The sequence below is a fragment of the Artemia franciscana genome, chromosome 1 (assembly GCF_032884065.1).
Source record: "Artemia franciscana chromosome 1, ASM3288406v1, whole genome shotgun sequence".
NCBI lineage: Eukaryota > Metazoa > Arthropoda > Branchiopoda > Anostraca > Artemiidae > Artemia > Artemia franciscana.
In genome coordinates this window covers 59727950-59747206 of record NC_088863.1, presented here as the reverse complement: position 1 = coordinate 59747206, position 19257 = coordinate 59727950, and the positions used below count along the sequence as shown (strand labels likewise).

General features: G+C 33.5%; 1 protein-coding gene across 1 annotated transcript in view; it reads left to right on the top strand.

The window, feature by feature from the left end:
* LOC136032097 (vang-like protein 2) overlaps positions 1–19257 on the top strand; it is a 148093-nt gene that overhangs the window by 116382 nt on the left and 12454 nt on the right. The window contains exon 9 of the mRNA XM_065712243.1: positions 16819–17027. Within this exon, the coding sequence (XP_065568315.1) occupies positions 16819–17027 (209 nt within the window). The remainder of the gene's footprint in view (positions 1–16818; positions 17028–19257) is intronic.

Genomic DNA, 19257 nt, shown 5'->3' with positions numbered 1-19257 from the left:
TTTTGATACTTATCTGTTAGCCAGTAAACGCTCAAGAATTTGGATCTATAAAATCAGACATTAACCGGTTTATTACTGTTTGTATACGAAGACAATTAGCTTTGACTCAGTTAAAAACTACAATGTAGCTATATTTTAACAAATATTTAGAAGATATTTTGGGTAGGCTACCTTAGGTTACATTTTGTATACAGCCCCGCTATGATTAACCCCCTCCCTAATCTGCAAATATACGTCCCAAATAATATATATTTTTATCTGTCTCCATAGCGTCCCAGTTGTTTCAACCCTGTACCTGTAGATCCAAATTCTCGATTGTGTACGGGCTAAAAGATAAGTGCGACAATATTTGCATGCAGTTTGTCGAAAGGACATAACAGCAACTTTTTAAGGATAGCTAAGGGTATTGAGTAAATACATTTAGGATATTTTGAGGGGTGTGAGCATACTACGTTGTGCACGCTACTACTGCGAATACCACTATAGCTATGACTATTTCTGCTACTACTCAGTTTAGTGGTTTAAAGTTGAAACTTTCAGGAGATGTTGAACTAACCAAAAGGCATTACTGGCATGCTACAACTACTGCAATTATTGCTTCTACTACGGTTACGAATACTGTTACTGAGGCTAAGGGTGTTCAGGTTAAGCCTTCAGGAGATGTTAGTGGGATGTTGACCTAAGCAAAAAACATCATGGGCATGCAGTTTGTCGAAATAACGTATCACTAATTTCTAAAAAACAGCTTAGAGTATAATTTGAAACTTTCAGGGTATGTTGAGAGGAATGTTGAACTAATCAGACGACATATTGTGCATAATTCTGCTACTACTGCTACTAGGGCTAAGGGTATTAAGGCTGAATTTTCAGGAAATGTAGAGTGGGATTTTTAACTAAATTAGAACAGAATTATTTGTATGCAGGCTGTTTAAAGAATGTATCATCAATTTTTGACAATGTCTTAAGAAAGGCTAAGTGTATTGAGTTGAAATTCCCCATGCTAATACTCTTACTTCTGCTTCTACCACTATTAAACTAAATCAGATTGGCTTGGGGGCATTATGTTCATTCAAAGTGTCATGGATACAATGTCTCAGGAACAAAATAGGGTATTAATTTTTGTTTTTCATTGAGAGTTTAAGGGGAGGGTTAACGCTAAATCAAAGGTACTATATGTAGCCGATTGAAAAAAAAAAATATGTATGTGCAATGTCTCGGGAAAAGCCAGGAGTGTTACTTCAGAACTTTCAGAATATTTTCCTGTGATGTGAAACTAAATCAAAGGACGCTATACGCTGTATGTAATCAAATTTGTCATAAGGGTGTATTTTCGATATCTCTGGTTTAAGTTGAAATGGTATTATGTTTTAATTTTCATGACGTGTTAAGGGGCTGTTTAACTAAATATGGTTGTTAAAACGGCGTATCTTCAGTATTTCTGCAATTAGTATGTGTGTTAAGGTGAATCTTTCAAAGGATGTTGGGTGCATGCTAAACTAAGTCATAAGGCGGAATATGGATGCAGGTTATCAAAAGAGTGAATCAGGTATAACCTTTTGGATGTTAGGATTCAGTCAGCCTTGTAGAACCCCAAAGCTTAAGCAGATTTTCAACCCATATATTTGAACATTTTCTCCCGTGTTCATCCATCCAAAATATTACGCCACGACTTTTATCGAAATTTTTGCAAAATTTTTCCAACACATAGCTGGAATCTGGATTTTTATAGAAAAAAAAACCGACAAGATTTAAAAGTGTATTTTCTTAGATAGTGAAAAAGACGATGTTGATTAAAAAAGAACAGAAACTATCTGTGAAAAGTTTTTTCCAATAAAATATGTTTTCACAGAATGGTAAAGAACTATATTAAATCCGAGATGAGTAGAAAATAAAGTCAAATAATTTTTCAAGCTTAAAACAACCATAAAAGACTTAATAAATGAATGAAACCCAAATAACAGAAATTAAAATAAATAATCGAGTCAAACATAAAATGAGGAGGAACTACCACAAAAAAGTAGAGCTGGTGTACCTTGCACCTTATGAAGACCAGAATGTCTGACATTATCGTCCGAAATCAGTTGTTTAAGCTTAAGTCAACTTGAAAGATGTAGATGCTATTTCTTGAATGGAAAGGCAGGGAGGAGCAGTTGAACATATGGAGAGCTGTCTAAGGGCTCATTTAAAGGCTAATGTTTATTTCAAATTGCTTTTCGCAAATTTGACTTGATAATATCGTCATCAAGTATCATTTGTTACCCAAAAAGTGTGATTCGGGCACCATATCTGGAATGGAAAATCTGGGGAAGAATGAAAAGGGTACTATCATAATCTCGATGGCTAAAAATCCTAATCCTGAGGTTTGCAATTCCCCTTCTTTTTAAAACACGTCTAATGGAGTCGCTATATAAACCACATACTTTCACTTAGGAATTATGGGGAAGCTGAACTTCGGGATTTCTTAGATCATCTTAATACTTATGACAGAAATTTGCAGTTCACCCTAGAAGTTGAAATTGAAAATAAACTACCGATTTTAGATGTGTTAATTATTCGTAATACTGATAAACTTCACTCTAATTCAAACCACCCACACAAGTTAAAAGCGCAGTTTGTATCTTCTCTCATTGATCGTGCCCTGAACATTTGCTCAGATTCGTATATATATATATGCAGAAATAAATTTTATCAGAGATATTATTTTTGGTAATGGATTCCCCATTCCTTTTGTCAATAAGATAATTAACCGTAGACTAAAAAGACATTCCCATAAAATCGAAGATATGTCACAATGTGAGGCTACTTATAAGTCCTCAAACATTATTTATCTTCCGTATATCCCAAAAATCACAACAAAATGAAAAAAAAATGTTTGTGCAAAAATAATCTATATTTAGTTTTCACTAATAATTTTAAAATCATTAATTTCTTAAACTCTGGTAAGGATAAAACCCCAGTTACTGGCCAAAGAGGGGCTTATCAAATACCTTACGACTGTGGAAATTACTATTTTGGCAGGACCCATCAGAATCTAGAAAAATGGCTACACCAGCGTAAAGAAGACATAGACAAGGCATTAATTCCAAATAGTTCTAATAACTCCTTTGATTCTGCTTTAGGTTGGCATGTATTTAATAATCACACCCACGCTACACTTTTAAAAAAAATCTTCACTCATTAGTAATGATTTGGGGATAAGCAGGCGGTTCGGGAATCAATCGAAATTAGTCTCAAAATATTTCTTTGAACAGGTACTTGGTGGAGTACTGACTAAATTCCTTATACTCAAATTTAATTAAAAATGATCTAACAAAATATTTTACTAAACCAATTTATAATATGTATTGAACCAGCTACAAAAAGGCCCTTGAGGCAAGCTGCCAAAAAAGCAAGATTATCTTGAAAACTTGCATTTAACTTCGTTGAAGTAAGGATGCTAGGCTTGTTTTAAAAAGTTTTTTAAAACATTATTAATTTTAATTCTCACATTTTAATGTAAGTTATTATATATAAAAATTTCTATTATTTCTACTTTGTGTTTGTGATCTTCCTTCTATTTCCCACTTTCAACCCCCTTAACATTATTCATTAAATTGTCTACTGACTAACAGAACTAGGAGACTACGGCGACATGATAGAAAGGTTTTTAAGGACTCATGTAGAAGCTGATTTTTATATCCATTCTTTTTGTTGTTGTTTTTCAGAGTCGGCTCGATAACGTCATAAAATGCCATTCGGCACCCAAAAATTGTACTTTGAGTTAATTTTGCGGTTGTTTTTAATACCAAAAAAAGGTCTTTTCAAAAAAGGAATTTGTCCCTTTTCCTTTCTTCCAAAAGTGTTTTTAGCTTATTTTTTGCTGATTTTTCATCAATGTTCCTTATTTTTTAAATTTAGCGCCTCCTACTACCAAAAGCTTTATAACTGCCGATGGAGTTTTTTTTGTCATTAGCTCACGAGCGGAATCAAACTTAACTATTGCTATTAGGTAACGATTACCGTTGGCTGCATTAGGAACAATATTATACTAGTAAGCATTTTTCTATTGTGATAGTACTGAATTTTCCCAGCATAAACCTTTAAATCATTGTCCAATTTTTCTTGTCCAACTTTCAACTCTCCCTCTTTGAATACCTATTTTGAAAACTAGCTTCTGTGAGTCAAGAACTTTCATTTTTTTTATGTTTTCCAACGGCTCTGATGCGTTTTTTTATATAATGAAAGAACTTTCATTTTTTTATGTTTTCAAACGGCTCTGATGCGTTTGACATTTCCGAGCTCTAAAAAAAGGCCCTATCCGTTCCGAATGCGGCATGGTATGTTTGTTTTCTCGGAATGCTTCTCGGAGGAAGATTAGTCTGTAGGCTAGTGATGTTTACAAACATTTGAACAGAATTTGTGTCCAGATGTGAGGTATAATTCAAGCTCTTGGATCGGAATTACTATTTAATGAATAGCTAGTCTTTTCTCTCTCATGAAACGGAATTTAGATATTTGAGGGTTCAATATCAATCCAACTAAGTGTCTTTTTCAAACAGTTCGTGGTAACGAACTTTAGTAAGGAGCGACCCGGTTCAATAGTAACCAAAACTCTATAGTTATATCAATAACTACATCGAAAGAATCGCATTTTAATGCTGATTTTAAATATATAAATTTCATCAAGTTCAGTCTTACCCATCAAAAGTTATGAGCCTGAGAAAATTTGCCTTATTTAGGAAAATAGGGGGAAACACCCCCTAAAAGTCGTAGGATCTTAGCGAAAATGACACCATCAGATTCAGCGTATCAGAGAACCCGACTGTAGAAGTTTCAAGCTCCTATCTACAAAAATGTGGAATTTTGTATTTTTTTGCCAGAAGACAAATCACGGGTGCGTGTTAATTTGTTTGTTTTTTTTTTTTTTTTTTTTCCCCAGGGGTCATCGTATCGACCAAGTGGTCCTAGAATGTCGCAAGAGGGCTCATTCTAACGGAAACGAAAAGTTCTAGTGCCCTTTTTAAGTGACCGAAACATTAGAGGGCATCTAGGCCCCTTCCCACGCTCATTTTTTCCGAAAGTCAACGGATCAAAATTTTGAGATAGCCATTTTGTTCAAGATAGTCAAAACCTCAATAACTATGTCTTTAGGGATGACTTACTCACCCACAATCCCTGGGGGAGGGGCTGCAAGTTACAAACTTTGACCAATGTTTACATATAGTAATGGTTATTGGGAAGTGTAAAGACGTTTTCAGGGGGATTTTATTTTGTTTGGGGGTGGGACTGAGGAGATGGGGCTGTGTTGGAGGATCTTTCCTTGGAGGAATCTCTCATGGGGGAAGAAAAATTCAATGAAAAGGGCGCAGGATTTTCTAGCATTACTATAAGAAAACAATGAAAAATAAACATGAAAACGTTTTTTCAAACGAAAGGAAGAAGTAGCATTGAAACTTAAAACAAACAGAGATTATTACGCATATGAGGGGTTCTAAAAATACTTTAGCATAAAGAGCGAGGTATTTAGGAGGAGAAAATAACTTGCTCTTTATGCAAAAGTAATTTTAGTAATTTCAACTATTTATTCTACGGCCTTTCTGATTCAGGGGTCATTCTTAAAGAATTGGGACAAAACTTACGATTTAGTGTAAAGAGCGAGGTATTAACGAGGGTATAAACCCCCTCGTATACATAATAAAAATATAAGGTTATGAAAGTTTGTTACGTAAGTTAATTCTTAAGTTACGTATATTTTTTACTAATAAAAACGTTCGTTAAAAATTAAAAGTTCTAGTTGCCTTTTTAAGTAACCGAAAAATTGGAGGGCAACTAGGCCTCCTTCTCCACCCCTTATTTCTCAAAATCGTAGGATAAAAACTAAGAGAAAGCCATTTAGCCAAAAAAAGAATTAATATACAAATTTCATTTTAATAATTTATGTGCGGAGAGCCAAAACCAAACATGCATTAATTCAAAAACGTTCAGAAATTAAATAAAAAAAAACTAATTTTTTTTAGCTGAAAGTAAGGAGCGACATTAAAACTTAAAACGAACAGAAATTACTCCGTATATGAAATGGGTTGTCCCCTCCACAATCCCTAGCTCTTTACGCTGAAGTTTGACTCTTTGCCACAATTATACTTTTTAAAACAATTAAAAGCTTTAGCGTAAACAGCGAGGGATTGCGGAGGGGACAGCCCATTTCATATACGGAGTAATTTCTGTTCGTTTTAAGTTTTAATGTCGCTCCTTACTTTCAGCTAAAAAAATTTGTTTTTTTTATTTAATCCACAAAAAGATCATCGAACCATTATGCGCTAAATAACATGCACAAATGGGTTATATAAAATTTCTAAGTTAAAAACTTGGACAATTTAGTTATGTTAAGCTTAGCATGGTGAATTTTGGGCGTAGCATTCCCTCTCACGCCCATAGGTAGTCCTCCCTACGCAGTACTCAGAAATGTAATTTTGCGAGGGCTCGATTCCCGCCGGGCAAAATTTTTGTTAGTTTGATTTCGGTGGGCTGAATTTGTCGTGGGCTAGAATTTTGATGGGGCTGTGTTTTGTGTGGTTGAATGTTGCGTCAGTTGAATTTGGCTATGATGAATCTAGTGTGGTTTAAATCTCGTTTGGTGTTCGTCTGGGTTGGGTGTTACCAGTTTCTCCTTTGCATGTACCGTTTATCATGTTTGAGACATTAGATCCGTAAACCCACATCCTAATCCTTCACAATAAGTTATTTTTAAATATTGTTATTATTTCATTGCGAGAAAGGGATTGTTCTTTTGAATGGATTTTCTGTCTATTCGTATTGTTATCAGGGTCCTCTCAAGCCTTCTGCTAATTATCACCCTTAAAAAATTTAGCTGTCATTATTTTATGGGAATTTTGAAAGTTAATTTGAATCTGTATATAATTAACGTAACACTATTATAAATGCTAATTATGTTTTTCCAAAATTATTATGTTAATCTTTTAGAAGCTTGCAGCATGATTTGTATGTCAAAATGAAAAACTCTCAAATTTCATTTTCTCAAAAATTAAAAACTAAAAAAAAACACACAGATCTCAAGTTTGCTTGTGGTTGACTTGAAATGGTAAAATAAAGCAAATTTTTGTGAGACACTTTAAACTGCTGAGAATTCATCTACATCCTTATCTTAGATTATGACCTTATGTCTTATGTCTTAGATTATGTTTTAGATTACGAAGGGGCTATTCACACTGGATTTATTCAGTTATAATGGTGGTACGACAAATTGCATATGGCGTAGGAGAAGGCACCTTCGGAGTGGGGGCTTCTAGGTTCTTAACTCCAAAGTATTGATTTTTTTCTATATCTTTCCGGTAATTTCTCAAATTTTCGTGACCCTTAGAGCTGATGCTCCAAGTCAGATTTTCCGGTAATCTCTTAAGTTTTCCTATACATTCGCCTTATTGTGTGTGTGTTTTTCTAAGTGTTGTCTCCTTCCCCCGAAGGAATATTCTCGATACGTTTCTGCATTGAGGACTCGGTTGGATGAGGACCGAATTCAGAATCGGAGACAAAAATACGTGCGCACATACAACAGTGCGCAACGTGCGCACATTCGCCATGTTTTACCCTATTTGCAAGACTGTGGCTATGGTCCCATAGTTTTGATGGCAATCGAAATGTCGATAAAATTTGTATAACCTTTCGGGTCCTTATTTCCTGAATTTAAGAGCCTTTATTACAACTTCCTATATTGTTATCTCTCGTGTTGAAAGTTGTAAGGTTTTAATTTTCACGCGCCCTTTTGTTGACCCGTCTTTGATGGATCGATCTCTAATTTGGCCGATCATCATGTCTTTCTTGATGTCTTTGTTTTCTGTTTTGAAAAACTGCTGTGATTTTGACAGACAGATCCTATTATATGATGAGAACATGTCCTAACGCTTGATGGAAATCATTAAGTCATGTGTTCTTTTTCTTTTCATTCTTCTTTTTCTAAGTTTTTGTCCGGTAAAACGAGCAAACATTAAGCGAATTTTTAATTTGAGTGACGTAATAAGCTGTTGCAACTTGTCATGGGTTTCCTCTTAATGTTAGCTGACCTTTCTAGTGTTATTGGACAAAGGGTTGTACACGTAAGCCAGAATTCGCTGGCATGGGTATTTGTCAAAACATCAAAAAACAGAAAATCAATAGAGAATTATTGGCAATTGTGGTAGAATTGTAAAATGATGAAATTTTATGGGGCTACCTCCTTCTTACATTCTTCGTTTTAATTAATTATGTTTGTTCGCAACAAGATGATCCTAGAATCTGGATATAATTGTAGAGTGCCAATGGCTGCTGAATAGCCAAAAGCGTACGAGATAAAGAGCATCGCCCTGTATAGGATACATTACTACTACTCCTAAGAACGCATAACTGCACAAGAGGACATGCACCAGTGCAAAGCCAACAGGTGCAAGGAGAGAAATCATGGTTGCAACGGCTACTTTATCCTAGCAAAAATTTAACCACAGTCCCGTTATAGCTGAAAGATCAAAATCACATTTTGTAAAAAAAATATCTTTTTTGAAAAAAATTGCCTTTTAAAGCTGATTAGGGAATTGTAACTACTATTTTGGTTAAACTTAATATCAAAAAGTCTCTCACAAAGACAAATTAATGCAAATTCCCAAAAAGAACTTCTAATCCATTGAAAAAGGCTCCATAAAGAGCTTATAATAAAAAAGAGCTGCTAATTTAAAGAGGTCCATAAAGGAGAATTGTAGTTTCCCGCCATAAAAAAAGAAAAAAAGAGGAAAAAAAACTCTCTCTATGGCTAGTATAATTGTGTCTCCTTTTTTCTTTTTTCTACGAAGGCTATCAGGTTACTGCAACATTGTAGAGAGATGTTTAATGGATAACTTAAAATAAACTAATCATGTTTATGTCCTTTTTACAAACTAATCTCAATAATTTCATTTAAGAGTATGTTATGACTAGGGGGGGATTGCACTTCTGATGCCATTTCTTTCGTGGAAAAAGGCTACCAATGTTAATATCCATGGTCTATAAACCTTATCTGGTAGTTTAAAATCTACCCACTTGTATACCCTCCCCCCCTCTCTCAACCCCAGTGGCTTTAACTCACGAAATGTAGGAGGACATGTAATTCAGAAACCAAGGGGGGTAGTTTGTATTTTTTCGTGAACATACCTAAACAGCCTTTTTCAGTGAAAATATTCTAAAAATGATATTTCAAATTTTCATGAGGCAAAAAATCTTCGGATTTACAAATTTCTCCCTCCCCCCAATTTACACCACTACCGTTCTCCTAGTTTCATTAATCACTAAAGTTTTACCTTCCAAGCTCCCCTAAGCAAATCTTATGAAAAGATCTAGTTTAACTTAGGGGAAATAACTAAAGAGGTCAAGATGATTATTTTTGAAAATAGAGCATTAAATATATGTTTTACTTTGCAAATCTCTTAGACTTCCTACAATAAAGTGCAATTTTGTCACAAGAAGTGTCCAAGGGGTATACTATCATCAGTATAGAGGAGTTGTAGAAACAATTCAATTACTTGTGAGATGTTTTCCCATATTAAATAAATAGGAAGTTTAAAAATATAAAAGCATTAAAACTACTTTTGATGCGCAACTAATACTAGCTACAGAATTTAGTGTTGTTGTTAGCACAATTTTTTTTCTGCTGCAATGTTGCAATTAATTTCTTGGACTTCAACATTATGGGAAAACTGATTGTTAACACTATTTTAAAATGAAGGATACAAGATTAAAACAAAAATTTTCTAAACTCAGGGGAAGAGGACAGGGGTCAGTCCCCAAATTACGGGCTTTTGTGTGATCACAATACCAAAAATTAAGCAAAAAAAAAACAACAGGTTTTACTTTCAATAAAGCAGTGAAAAAATAAAAAATTAACACTTTTGGTGAAAAAAAATATTCCGAATATTTCGGCCCCACGCCCGGGAGCCTGAAAAAAAATGAAAAGAACGAAAAAAAGAAAGTTGTTTTTTAAAACATAATAAAAGCTAAACACACGAAAAAAAAAATATATAAGAACAGCTCACATTATAAACAAGCTTCCAGCATTCATGTTACAACATAAGAATAAAACCAAAGCGAATGTCTATAGTGAAACCATGGGTTACTCTCCTCTCAACATTCAGTGTAAAAACAAAAATCTATTAAAAGTGAAGATTATATTTACTTGAAAAAAAGGGCACCAAAACCCAGGTCAATCACCCCTAACTAAATTTCACAGGTTAATAAACAAATTCATCCATTATAAATCAAATGGATTTTTTTTTTTTTTTTTTTTTTTTTTTTTTTTTTTTTTTTTTTTTTTTTTTTTTTTTACTAGTTTAGCTGCAGTCCGTTGACTTTCTCCAGCTTTGACCTCATTCTGACTTTTGTTCGCGAGGTTATCACTTGTTCCAGGACAATTATATAAATCACTACTGCTTGGGAATTTTACCTGCTTCTTAATTAAAATATTACAAATTGAGTTTATCCTAAAATCCCCTTCATCTCTATTAATACTAATACCCTCATAGATATTATTTTTTATTTCTGTAATTTTTCCGAAACTTTGCAAAAGTCCTACAGGCGTATCTGCACTTTTTGTCTAGTCAAATTAAATATTGTGATAAATATTGTGTGAGGAAAGTTAAAAATGTGTTCAGCAACAGCTGATTCAAACGTTTCTGGTTTTTCATTATGTTTTAGCGAGCAATCTATGACATTTTTGTGGTGCTGTGCCCTATTTTCTAAACTCTCTTGCGTTCCTCCTACATAAAATTTACCACAAGAGCATGGAATTTTGTATGCTCCCCTTTGTATGTTTCTTGGAACCTTGTTTTTTCTATTATTTACCATAGACCTTATAGTTTGTTTTGATTTAAATGCTGTTTTTGTATTATGTTTTTTTTTAAGTTCTCTTCTCTATTTCAGTAACAACATAGGGATATAAGGCAAAGTTATGTAATTTGTTTGTTGAGTTGAACCATCTTCTTCTAATATTAAAAGTTCCATTAACTTTTTCCATACTCCAATTCCATGCTTTTGGTTTTATTCTTGTGTTGTAACATCAGTGCTGGAAGTTTGTTTATAATGTGAGTTGTTCTTATTTTGTTTTTCATGTGTTTAGCTGTTGTTTTTTGTGTGTATTATGTTTAAAAACACCTTTTTTCCGTTCTTTTGTTTTTTTCCCGTTGCGAAAGGCACTCGGACGTGGGGCTGAAACATTCCAGTTTAAAAAAAAACGGCGTGTAATATGTTTAAATTTTTTTTTCGTTCCGTCGGGTTTTTTTCCGTTAAGATAGGCTTCCGGACGTGGGGCAGAAATATTCGTGTTTTTTTTTATTTTGTTTTTTAATTAAAGTGCTGTTTTGTTTGCTTAATTTTTGGTTTTGTGGTCGCACAAAGGCCCGTAATTTGGGACTGACCCCTGTCCTCTCTCCCTGAATTTAGAGAGTTTTTGTTTTAACCTTGTATCCTTCACAATAAAATGGTGTTAACAATTAGTTTTCCCAAAATGCTGAAGTCCAAGAAATTAATTGCAACATTGCAGTAGAAAAAAATGGGTAAAATTCTAGTTGATTGACTTCTTGCTATCTCAGAAAGGGGTTAGGTTAGGAAAACGAAACTTTCAGGGATGGGTCTACAGGCTAAAGTATGTCCTGGTAAGGTATTTTGAAGTACCTACCTCCACTCCTTCTCCCTCTAGAGGGCCCTGATCTTTGATGACCTTCAAAAATATGTGTGTTATAAAAGTTGCAACATAGATCTTCTGCTTGAATGAAGTACAACAAAATTATTTTCAGCTTCACAACTTTGCTCAATCCCAATTTTAAGTTTTTAAAGATATGCAAATACATTTCCTAAATTTTGAAAAAAGAATTTTGAAAAATTTTGAAAAAAACTTAAATTTTGAGATATGAGTCAGAATTCTACTCAAATAACAGGAATTGCATTTTCAGAACTAAAGGCAGAGAAAAAGCAACTGGTAACTGAAAATTAAGGTAAAATGTTGTTTTGTCAAAATTGCAAAAGGTTTTCAGGGCTCTCTAGAGGGAGAAGGAGTAGAGGTGGGTACTTTAAAATACCTTCCCGGGATATACTTTAGCCTGTGGATCCATTCCTGAAAGTTTCATTTTCCCAACCTAACCCCTTTCTGAGATTGCAAGAAGTCACTCAACTAGAATTTTACCAAAAAAAAAAATGCGCTAACAACAACACTAATTTCTGTAGCTAGTATTAATTTTGTATCAAAAGTAATGTTAATGCTATATAAAATTTTAAGGTTTCTATTTATTTAATAGGGAAAATATCTCATAAGTAATTGAATTGTTTCTGCAACTCCTCTATACCGTAGATAGTATACCCCTTGGACACTTCTTACGACAAAATTGCACAATTTTATGGGAAAGTACAAGAGATTCGCAAAACAAAACATATATCTAATACTCTATTAAAAAAAAAAAAAAAAAAAAAAAAAAAAAAAAAAAAAAAAAAAAAAAAAAAAAAAAAAAAAAAAAAAAAAAATCATCCTAACTTCTTTAGTTTCTTCCCCTAAGTTGGACACAAATCTTTTCGTGATTTTTATTGTGCATGTCTTTGAAAATTAAACATAAATCCAGCAAATATTAATTTCGAATGATTAAAATTTATAAAACAAATTGGTTTAATAAGGTAAAGTCTTTCTGATGGAGGTAAGGAGCGAAGTTGAAACTTAAAGCAAACAAACATTATTGCTTCACAGTTAATGCAACATATATGTACAAAACTGGTTCAATTAAATCTTCTCGAGATATTTCCCTATATTTTTGTAACTTGGCCAATCTAGTGTTTTACTCAAAATTGAGCGATCTTAAGCATTTTAGAAAATTAAAGTTGTATGCTAAATTTTGCATGCATATATTAGTATTCTATTTTTTATTTTTTCGTGTTTTTTTGCAGGAAATATCTAGGCTTTTCAGCTCTAACCTTATTTTGTTACGATTTTTGTGTGTTACTTTTGTGTTTTAAAGTACTAGCTTTAGAATTCTGAAAATACAGAGAAATGTAACAAGTCAGATCATTTGAAACAGCTCCACAAATTCGTCTTGCATAAACTGCGAACCAGTAATTTCTTTTCGTTTTAAGTTTCAGCTTCGCTCTTTTCTTCCATCAGGTTTTTTTTCAATTAAGAAAAACCCTTTTCAACAGATAAGGTGAACAAAAAGTGCCAAGTAATTCCGGAAAATTTTACATTTGGAGTGAGATCGCCCCCTGAGTGTATTCAAAGGTAGAAGATTTGGTTGCGTGCAGAATGGAATCACAATCGCCAGAATTTCCAGGCCATTGCCGTCACAAGGGTTAGCAGATCTTGCCCACTCTAATCCCCAGTTTTGGTGCCGTTCAAAAGCATAGGATAAATCAAACCCGTTCAAATCTTTAAGATATTATAAGTTGGGTTTTAGCAAAATCAGCGAAATGCCTAGGCGTTAGCAATCTCCCTCATTTGACGATAATTCATGCTTCCACATTTTTAATTTCATATATATTTTTTAAATAGACATTTTCTGCTTTATTAACTAACAATAAAGATTTACTTTGAAGTTTCAACACTTACCAGAATTCTGAAGTTTAACTCCTCCTACCGAATATACCGTGGTATGAATTCCTTAGGGGAGATATGATTCTAATTAGAAGTTATTATCTGGGTATTTGTGGTTTCTACCTCCTCTAAAGGGAGAATATCTTAAAGATACCAAAATATTGCTCAGTTTCTTTCAGTGATTTAACCGAAATGAAAAATTTCTTAGACTAGAACCAAGGGAGTATGTTTAACCTTGTTTTGTCGACGAAACCAACTGACATTGAATCATCAACTTGGACGTAGAACTATAGAGACACTAGGAAGCATAGGTGGAAGGGACGGTGGTTCAAGGTTTTATACACTAGTGAAAGTTTGTGTGTAAGGCCTGGTCCATAATTTTATTCAATGTTTCAAGTGTCTTCGTTCTTCAGCAAGTGGCTATTTGATGGTTCTTACAGCTAATCCAACAAAAAGAAAGCTTTTACTTGTTTTTTCTATTGGATATATGTTTTTATGTGTTAATATTTTAAAACTGAGCAAATGGTGTAATTTCCCTTCCTTTGATTGAAAAAAAAACTTTAAAGTAAGTTGAGGCCGTAGGTACGATGTGGGTCCGATTGAAATTTGGAGCAACACAATAGCACTTTATATTCAAAGCCTGAATTACTGTAAAAAAAAAAAAACTGCCGTTTGTTCTTGGCTTTATATATTTCTAGGCGATTTTTTTTTTGCTAATGCTAATTTTTCTAACTGCTAATGTTAGAAAAATAAATCCAGCAAAAATGCCATGTTGCACTTCAAAGTCAAAGTTTTAGACAGTGATTATGCTTAATACAGAACAACAGAACAGTTATACCCAACATGATGCTACAATTCTTTTCCAGCTGAAGAATTTAGTTATGCAAATATGTTGATTGAGAGTAACCTGAACACGTGTTGCTTAAGATTAGTCTCGAAATTTTCCCAGACCAGAACACGCGTTGATTAAAAATGTATTTTATTTTCCGAAAAAATCAAAGTTTTCTTTCCTGTTATTGTGCAGCATTTACGATCAGTATAGTAAGAAAGCAGATTCTGTTTAGAAAGATACCTTTTTAAGCTGCTTGGTTGTCTTCTTTAAATATCAGAAACTATCAAAAAAAAGAAAAAATCGTGATAATTGAAATTAGATAGTTTTCCTCTTGTTCTTCGATAATAATTTTGAAATAGGAATCTTTTTCGATAATAATAAAGATTTGATGAAGTAAATGGCAATGAGAAATATGGCTCTTGATTTAAAGATTTTAAAGATGTGGCGAATGCGGAAATTTTCCCTGTGCCAATGCTTGAAAAAAGATTTCTAATACTATTAATATTAAGGTTCATTTATTAATTTTTCTTTACTTGGTTTCTCTTCTTTCGCTGTAGTCCTCTTGTCCTTGATTATGATCTGTCCTTCTCCTACATAGAAACGATTGTGTCTTGCTCAGTATGATTTTCTTAATTTGTCTCCTTTATTTTTATTGTAATCATGTTAGAAGTATTATCATTCACCTTTTCTGAGTAAATTCAATGCTTGTACAGCTAAACTAATAAGGCGAAATTTAAACCAGGGAAGCCTGGCTTCTCCGTAATTGCCTGATTTATAATGTTCCCTAGTAATTTATGCCTAACCTAATCCCCTTTTGGTCAATACTCCCTATATGTACTTCGCTTAATGATGCGTTGAGAATCCCTATTCCCCTGCTTCCGGTAGGAAAGGTGCTTTTTCATCATCCAGGTGGTTTGAGAGTTTAGTGAGGATGACAACTCTTGGATGGAAGTTGTCTGAATGGGATCAATAAAATGTTTTGTTTTTTTTGTTTTTTCAACGAAAAAAAAAGAAACTCCTCCAGTTTATTTTGGTGTAGAAAACAGCTCTTCTTTTTTGTGCTAATGAAAAGAAATTGTATGCTGAAACGTAACCTGCCCGGTATAATCTTATTTTAGATTTTAGACAGTTCCTTGCAATATTTTTCGTTCTCCAGTTTTTTGAATCAGATTTCAGTTTTTAGAGTTACTTTTGAAACTTAGAAATATTTGTTTAATCTAGTTAAATATGGGTACTTCTTAATTAAATCTTGTTTACAAACAGCATAAATTTGTTATATAGGACTTGTCGTTAATACGCTCGGCGTTCTGATAATTAAGGAGGAAGCCACCGAGATGTTCAACGGTAACAATTCATGGAAATATGGGAGGGTTATAAATCGTATTATTTTAAACTTAGGGAGAGGTAATTTTTTCAGTTTTTCAATGAAAATACAAAAAGAATTGAAAATATAGAGAGAGGAGGATCATTTGGGAGAAGAAAAATACCCCCCCCCCCCCTAGTTGGTGTCACTTGAGCTACTTGTATCCATTTTTTTTATTTTGGCTTTTTTGAAAAAAAGATAAAAAACAATTAGAGAATAGGTATATTCTTGTGCTTTTTTAGATTTTCTTACACTCTGTGTACTAACCTAGCCTCAGCTAACGGATAATCATTCCAAATAACTCAACACGAAGAATTTGACTACTTTCAGAAAATTTACGGATGAAACTAGTAAGTAAAAAAAAGTAAGTAAGACGGAACTAGACCCTTAAGGTCCAAACCGGCGGTACTGATCTTCGTTTCATGGCCCTTCAGCCACTGACCCCCGTCCCAAACTAAATAACTGGTCACAACTGGGATTGAACCCGTGCACCTTGGACACAGATTTCCCGCGCCAGCGCGGGATGAAACTAGATAAAACTAGACCTTTTACTGAAAATTAAAATTATGCTTGGTTTGTACCTTCTACCTGTACAGGGTAGTGTTGTACTGTTTTTGATTCTAGTCAAAACCTGGGTAGAGCTCCGAAGATTCCTCTTTGACCAGCTCATAATGCATGAAGTTCAAAATTGGGAACATTTTTATGAACTTCCTAGATTTACAGGATTTTGCTACACTATCAATAGCTCTAGTTATTTTGGTTCCAGTCAAGCTCAGTATAAAACTTCAGAGATCCCTCTTTCGCCAGTTTATCAGAGTCATGGTTCAAAATCTAGAAGCACTTTATGAGTGGTGTCTGTTACCAGAAAAAAATAAAATGGCGTGGCAAATCAAGGAGTGGAACACCGCTCCAATTTTCGAAATGTCCTTCCACCTTGGTGCATGGGTAGATGCGGAGAGAGTGTCGAAGTTTATGTGGTTTTATAGTAACATGTTTTTATACTAGTTCCAAGGTTTTTAGTTAACAGCGCTCATATTTTTTTCCTGTCAATTTCATTTTTAGGCCAGGGAGTACCAATGGACCCTTTAGAAGCTGCACAAGCTATTTTTCCGTCGATGGCAAGACCCTTGCAAAAATATTTGCGCATCACCAGACAGCAACCCCGACATACAGTTGAGTCTATTATACACCACTTAGCTACCTGTTTAACTCATGACCTAAGTGCTCGAGCGTTTATAGAAAAATTTGTGGAAACTTCTCCGGTTCTCCAGGTAAATTTTGGTTTTGCTCTCACAATTCTTTTTTTTTTTTATTCGTGTTTTCAACTGAAAAAGATCTGGTAACATAATCAGTTACTGTAGAACAACTATCCTTATACTTAATCAAAACCGTAAAAAAAAAAAAAAAAAAAAAAAAAAAAAAAAAAAAAAAAAAAAAAAAAAAAAAAAAAAAAAATCTGTATTCAAAAAAAAACCTTAATTCAGTTCCAATAACCGTAACAAGACAAATAGCAAAATGTCTTATGTTACCGAAACTGAACGCTATAATGGGTAGGAACCATATTCTTCCTTGTAAAAGGCAAAATTAATTAAGAACAATTTTAATTATTTATTTTCTACTGACCAACGATTTGTCTTGCCCTCTTTAATTATTAATAATCTTCTTTAAAGCACTGTTGTATTCTCGGAACTAAAAACTCTTAATAGGACAAACAATAGTCTTCAATGAGTGTCTTCCACAACCCAATTATTAAAGTGATTGATTATTTGAAATTACCAATCGGTCTAGACTGAGTGATAGTAACGCCCCTAAAATGCTTACAATACTTTATGGGGGCCAGCAGTGTCGTCCTTTCTGCCCAGTAGTAAAGCAATCTGATTATTATTTTTTGTTTGTCCTTGTCCTAAGACGAAAATATGAACAAATAACTACTTACAAATAACCCATTGATGGTTGATGATAGGTTCACACAGATGATGAGGAAAGTAGAATTGATTTCCTTTATCTTTTACTTTTTCAAGTTTTGAGATGATTTTTTATGTACTAGTTAAATAGAAAATCTGTTAAAATCACGATTCTAAACTAAGAGAAACTAATATTTCACTAAAGTTAACGACATAAAGCTTATAAACAACTTTGATCTACTAACCTCACTTTTCAATTAAATCAATGAGGCAAAGATTCAACAGGAAAACACATTTCATCACAGTGACGCCCAAAGACTGTATCTAACATGCAACACTCATGAGATGATTACCACAAGTTTTTTATTCTGATATTAATTCTAATATTTTTAATAATATTCTAATATTTCTAATATTTTTAATTATAATATTAATTTTTATTTCTAAGTTTTTATGAAAGTGAAGGTTAGATTTTTGCTAATTGTCCCGTGTCCCAAGGACAGCTTAGAAAATGATTCCTGATAATTATTTCAGAAGTGCAGGAATAGAAGAGACGACCTTTAAGTGTGATAGGGATGACCGTCGTCCCGGTTTTCGGTTTGAATAAAAGAATTAGGAAGCATCCTCATCTAAAAAGACTTATAATTGTAGTAAAGTGTCTTTTTAAAATGTCACGTAGTTACTAGCACTGATTTGCGTCTGATCCCTCCCTCCCCCGTCACAAAAAACAGCGGCTACCTTCTGTATCTGCTATGACTGTAAATAATTTCTGAGGCCACACTGGCTAAGCATGGCAATATAAGAGAAACCTCGAAAAGAAGAGAAAAAGCAAATTTTTACAGCCATCAAAAATGAAAAGCAACGTTAATATATTGGTAAAGACCTCCACTCGACTTTCCTCCGTGCAAAAATAAAAAATCTAAAAAACAACCATTAAAATAAATAAAAACCGAACTGTAAAAAAACACCACAAAAAAAAGTTAGAGCCTTTCTATGCAACGGTTCAAGGGTATTCCAAGTTACTTTGATTTACCCTTTCACCGCTGCTTGGAAGGGGTCTTACTTTTATGTTATTTTATTTTTTACATTTGTGTTTTAAAGAAATAAAAAAAAAAAATTATTCTAAACTTAGACTTGTTTTAAACTTAAAGAAATCAAACACTTGTTTGATTTTTGTATTATTTTTTTTTTTGCACTAAGGGTGGTCGAGCGGAAGTCTTGGTCTTTGTAAAAATTTACAATGCTTTTTTTCTTTTCACTGGCTGTAAATATTCCCGTTTTCCCTTCTTTTCCAGGTTTTTCTTGTATTTTCTGCTGTGACTGAACCCCAATTTCATTCTAGTTGATGCTATGAAAGGGAAAAACCATCTTATAGTCATTTTCAATGCTTTTTGTTGTATCTGTATCTATTCTTATTCTCATAGTCTGTATGAATTGTCGAAAAAAAAATGTTGTCAATTAATCCTTGAATAAAATACTGTGATGCTCATCAGGTAGATGTTAACTATCTAAAAAATGTCTGCATATCTTGGTCTTGTCCACTTATGTCTACTCTTCGCCCAGAAGGCTACATGAGTATTTCTCATTAGCATAATTT